This window comes from Manihot esculenta, chromosome 3, assembly GCF_001659605.2.
Source record: "Manihot esculenta cultivar AM560-2 chromosome 3, M.esculenta_v8, whole genome shotgun sequence".
Taxonomy (NCBI): domain Eukaryota; kingdom Viridiplantae; phylum Streptophyta; class Magnoliopsida; order Malpighiales; family Euphorbiaceae; genus Manihot; species Manihot esculenta.
In genome coordinates, this window is record NC_035163.2 from 30,532,958 (window position 1) to 30,538,919 (window position 5,962).

The window sequence follows — 5,962 nt, forward strand, 5'->3', positions numbered from 1 at the left end:
CTATGACGACTGATCATATATATACATTTGACAGCCATCACTTTCTGAGTAGGAAAATAAACAAAAAGAGAGAATTAATACACTTAAATATACATAAAAATAAGCATGCAATGACAGGTATGATAAGAGGGGAATGTGCATGAAGAAGACATACAGGAAGTTAAGGAACACCCACCTATTCCCCCTTGTTTTAACTCACGCACCTCATGTAATTGACCCACGGTAATAAACGTGAGATGCAATATCTACACAAGAAAGAGGGAGAGAGAGAGAGAGAGAGAGCAAGTGAATGACCAAGAACCCTCACGGGTCTGCAGCATATAGCATTTAATATCCAACCCAGAAAGGGATTTTTGGAGTCTCCTTCTTAGTATCTTGCCGTATAAATAGACAAGAATTTTTGTAGACCTAAAAGCGACATCTAATTGTAGAAACATGTCTCACATAACTGTAGAAAGAAACCGGAGAAGACAGATGAATGAGCATCTCAAAGTCTTACGTTCCTTGACCCCTTGTTTCTATATCAAAAGGGTAAATCACACAAACACACCTTGCTTAATTTCTTTACAGTTTTGAGCTAATAATTAATGTTTTTGCTTTAATGATAGGGGGATCAAGCATCTATCATAGCGGGTGTTGTAGAGTTTATAAAAGAATTGCATCAAGTTTTGCAAGCTCTGGAATCCAAGAAACGAAGGAAGAGTTTAAGCCCTAGTCCTAGCCCTAGCCCTAGGCCACTGCAGTTAATAACTCTTCAGCCTGATCAAAGCCCATCTTTGGGGCAAGAGAATGTTAATGAACTAACTGCATGCTGCAACTCTTCAGTTGCGGATGTGGAAGCAAAGATATCGGGATCAAACGTGATCTTGAAAATATTATCAAGGCCAATACCAGGTCAAATTGTGAGGATAATCAGTACCTTGGAAAAACTTTGCTTTGAGGTCCTTCATCTGAACATAAGTAGCATGGAAGACACTGTTCTCTACTCCTTTGTCGTTAAGGTATACTGTGCCAATACTCTATTACATAACGCTTTCAGTTTAATCCTAAGCTAATTTATTAAGAACTTATTACAAGTGCAAATATTTAGGTGGGTAATTTTGAGCAAGACAAAAAGGAATCCAACCCATTATATATATATATTTGATCTGATGAAACGGACAGCATAGACGTCCCCACATAGAGAATTGGAGTGGAGATTGTCATTTTCACTTTGATGAAGAATTTTTGGAGAAGTACTTGAGCATATATAGCTTATTTTCATTGGCATACCCACCAAAACAGCATGCACTCTTACACGGGCTCTCTATACGTGTCAAGTTCATATAGCCTTATTTTTTGGTTGATATTTTGAAGTCTACAACCTTATAACTTACGAAACGAGTCTAGTACAACTACTTAAGCTAATACTCATTAATTCATGAAGTTATTATTACCACTTCTACTTTACGTATATTGATAGTTTGAGAAAAATCGATTATTATAGGAGCTTTGTTGTTAGACCAGATATTGTAATAATGCATGTGGTTTGTTTTCTTTGATAATATAGTAACTGCAGGTTGATGAGATAGTTGTATCTTACATTGGATTATGAATATGTATCGCAGATAGGGCTGGAATGTCAGTTAAGTGTGGAGGAACTTGCAGTCCAAGTTCAACAAAGCTTCTTATTTCCTCAGACAGTTTATACAAATTATATGTAGTAGCTTTGCTCTCAATTTGCCCTTGGACTTCTATGGTTGATATTTATATTTATTTCTTTCGTTGAGCAGAAAGAAACAAGATTGAAATGGTAGATTTTATCACAAGCTGAAGCAATGAACAACTTCAATCATTTCTTATACTTGGTCCAACAAATTCAGAAAATGATGGAATCATAACCCCCTCATCATTTCCTTTATCATCATGATCATACACCTCTTTTCTCATTTATAACTTAATATTGTTTGTATTTTAAAGCAAAGTTACGAGTTGATCTATCAAAAATCCCACCTCTTAATTTGAATTTCAAAATGATGGATAATGAGAGGGGTTTATTGGTAAATGAGGAATTTTTAACATTTGTTTTATTGAATTTCCCTAATCTAAATTCTCTCGATCCAAACAACACCCAAATCGTTTAAAAATGATGGGCCATGCCCATTTGTAGTCAGCCCTCATGTTATCCTGGATCGAGTCAAATTAGGAGAAAAACATTTATTATTTAATTTATGGTAGGGCACATTGTAATTGTGCAATGTGATTAAAATATTTGAAAGCGACGTTTACCAAAAAAGACAAACTAATTTATGAATAATATTTACTATGATAATATTAAAATTATTTTTTTTCAAAAATATATATAAATGCTATGTTTCCTTTCCAAAAACAATTATAGTTGTTAGCTTTATAATTGAAGCAATGGGTCCATCCCTCCCTCCCTCGAATTTGATGGATCCATATCCAATCCCTCCAAAAATTTTCTACTTTCATAATTGCCAACTCACAAACTACGCCACCACCTTCCTCTGTCATCTTCTCCTTCTTTTTTCCTTTTTTTTATTTTTTTCTTTATCTTTTTCATGTTCTCATGAACGACCATAATGATTATACAAGGGAAGGATTGAAATCAATTAACAAAGCATGAACCCATATTGAAAATATATATATATATTATATCTATTTTTTTATTAAGAAAAGTGTATTATGATCTGAATTTTTTCTAATTATTTGAAAAAATATTTTTTAAAAAAAAGAAGAAAGAAAGAAGAAAAACAAATTAAGCTTTTGAGCATGTTGAAAACACAGAATATGATTAAGTATAGTTGTTGTTGGGCCATTTAGTACTCATTTGGGGATATGTGGGGTGGGGCTGTCCTTGCTTTTACAATGAAATTTCAATTTGAACTTTTCTCTTTATGAGATTCACTGTCTCAAATAATTTTGATTACTCTTTTTTTTACTTATGTTTCCCATTGATTTTGATAGTACACCTTGTTTTTCTAAATTAAATAAATAAAAAATATCAACTTTAATGTATTATCAACTAAATTTAAACTTATTTTCTAATTATTAAACATAATATTACTTTATTTGGTATCCATGACTTTGACGAAAAATTATACATACACACTATATGCATATAAATACATTTGAATAAATAAAACGGCCCGTGGATGAATTTTTTTTTTTAAAGAAAATGAGAAGAAGTACAGATTAAGAAAGTTTTTAATTTTAATATTAATACAATTATAAAACAATAATAATTTTTTTAAATAAATAAATAAATAACCATCACAAACGATTAGAGCCATTCATATGTACGGCCAAAACAGGACACAGGACACGCTTGTCTCCGTCACTCCGTGTTGAGTAGTCGTAGAACGGCGCCGTATCTGCTTTGCTTACCCATACAGAAAACGTATATACAAAGGCGCGGTGACTGGAGAAAGAAGAAGACCGAGTCATATAATAGGAATTTTTTTGTCCGTCTTTATTATTATTTATTTATATATTAATAATAAATTATTAATAATAGATAAAAGTGTAGAGTTATTTAAAAAAACAAAGAAAAAATATTAATAATGGAAAATTAAGTAATTTATTAATAATAATGATAATGAGGCGTGGGAGTTTTCGTATTGAAAATGGGTCCCATTTCTACTAATACCCAAAACCGTACAGCTAAAAAAGATTCTCTTTTTCTCTCTCTTCCAGACAAACTGACAATTTCCGCCGATAATCAGCTTCCTCTTTAATTTTCTTATTTTCTCTTCTGACCGGCTTGGCTTGGCTTGGCTTGGCTTAGTTCGGCTCAGCTTCACTTTTTACTTCACGTCACTTTTCCGATATCACTTTTGTCCTTTTTATTTGCCTTTATCTTTCTCAATGCAATTTGTCACTCAAGACTTCCTTCCGTTTCCTTTCACTCACACAACTCTACCCCTGCTTCCTTCCTTCGTCTGGAAACATTCCTCTGATTTTCACCCATGCAAATTTTAATTTTAATTTTAATTTTAATTTTAATTTTAATTTTAATGATTAAGTGCCATGGTATTCCAATTATCCTTATAATTATTTAATAAATTGTAGTTAAATTTTAGTCCGTACTCAGTGCGAATCGACTGTACATATAAATTAAGGAAGGTGTCGGTTGGTTTACTATTTAGGATATTTTTTAGCATGAAAAAGTATCAAAAGGCCAAATCAATAAAAGTGGAGGTAGTGGAGTAGTAAACTGCCAAAGTCTCCTACTCATTTAATTGCATTATTTTTAAGCTTCTTGGGTTTAGCCTCAACGCCCACAAATGATGTAACGGACAGGCTAAAAATTAAGCAATCTGAATTCTAATTAGATTTATATTAGTAATATTTAAATTTATTATAATTTAATTAAAAATTAATTTATATTATTTAATTTTATTTTAAATTTAATTATTATTATTTTAATAAAATATAAATTTGTTTAATTTTATATATTTTAATTAATAATTTATATAAAAAATATTTTTTATTAATAATTTTTATTTAAAAATTTTAATATTTTTTAAAATATTTAAAATTTAATTTTTAAATAAAAATATATAAAAAAATTTGTATAAATATTAATATAAAATATATTTTTTATATTAAATTAATTATCAATATAAACGGATTCGAATAATTAATACCTATATATAAAATTCAAACTTGATCCGAATTCGATTATTTTTTAAATTCAAACCCGTTTCAAATTTAATTATAGTTATTTAAATTTATTCTATTAAGTTTCAGTCGGTCGGATCGATACTCAAAAATTCTCAATTTATTACAATTTTTAGATATAAAAATATGTTAAAAAAGAAATAATTATTTAAAAATTATGGACTAAATTATAATATTTATCAAATATTAAGAATTATATTATGAATTGTCCATTTAATATCGCAGATTGCGTACAAAAATCATCATAAGTACACAGTTTGAAATTTTTTTTTTTTTTTGTTCTTAGGTCATTCTTAAAATTGAGCATGAAAATGACTTCTTACAAAATATCATCAGTAACATATAAACGCTATTTCAAATATAATGGAAGATATGATTACGATAATTGATTAAAGATTTTTCATATTTTAGATTCATGGATATCAATAATCTTTCAGACATTAATCATTGTCTTTTCCATGGCTTCTTTCTATCCATTCACATTTGTGTGTTTCTTTCATATGGGGATGAAAATCTGAGTTTGGGCTTGGGCCTATTGTTCTATGTAAACTGGGGTGGCTGATTCTCAAGTATAATACTTTTGGCCCTACTGCTTTTGGCTTTACCCTGTTAATCAATGTGTCTATCTTTGATTTCTTTTTTTTAAATTAATTATTAAAATGATTATGATAAAGAAACAACTATTGAATGAATAGTTCAGATCTTCGTAGAATGATAAAATATTCGCTATAAGTTATCTCTTAATAAAATGATTCAATATAAATAAAATTCTCAATCCATTTATAAAAAAAAAAATAAAATAAAATAAAAAATGATTACGGTAGAGAGTAAAAATTCTGTCCCATGAAAGAGACAGTAGTAGCAGCGTAACAGCACGGCATCCAAGTGGGGTAGACAGTAAGACCCGGTACTTCTCGGAAAATTAAGACAACAGAGAGTGGCATTGTCTTAATATACATTACATAGGAATATGTAATATTTATTTATTTATTTATATATGAGAGCATTTTGTCAACCGGTGGTGGTGACTGATGATGAGCGAAATCCAAGACAAAGCTGTGAGTTGTGAGCTAGGGCATCCTCCAAACTCCATTGATCTTCACTCATCTCTGCAATTGTGTGCATATGAGAGACTCCTGGGATTGGGTGCATGCACGCTAATGCCCATGTGATATTACTGCTCCTAATATTCCTTGATCTCTGTGATTTCAACGTTTTTGACTTGCTTCTAATTCTATTTTAATTATTAACTCAACTCAATCTGCATATTTTGATATGG

General features: G+C 30.2%; 1 protein-coding gene across 1 annotated transcript; it reads left to right on the plus strand.

Annotated features, from left to right (window-relative positions):
• Positions 1–1,831, plus strand: LOC110610387 (transcription factor MUTE). The gene is made up of 3 exons (XM_021750295.2): positions 1–531; positions 609–1,001; positions 1,608–1,831. The coding sequence occupies exons 1-3, from the start codon at positions 436–438 to the stop codon at positions 1,701–1,703; spliced, it is 585 nt and encodes a 194-aa protein (XP_021605987.1). The 5' UTR covers positions 1–435; the 3' UTR covers positions 1,704–1,831.
• Positions 1,832–5,962: the final 4,131 nt, after the last annotated feature.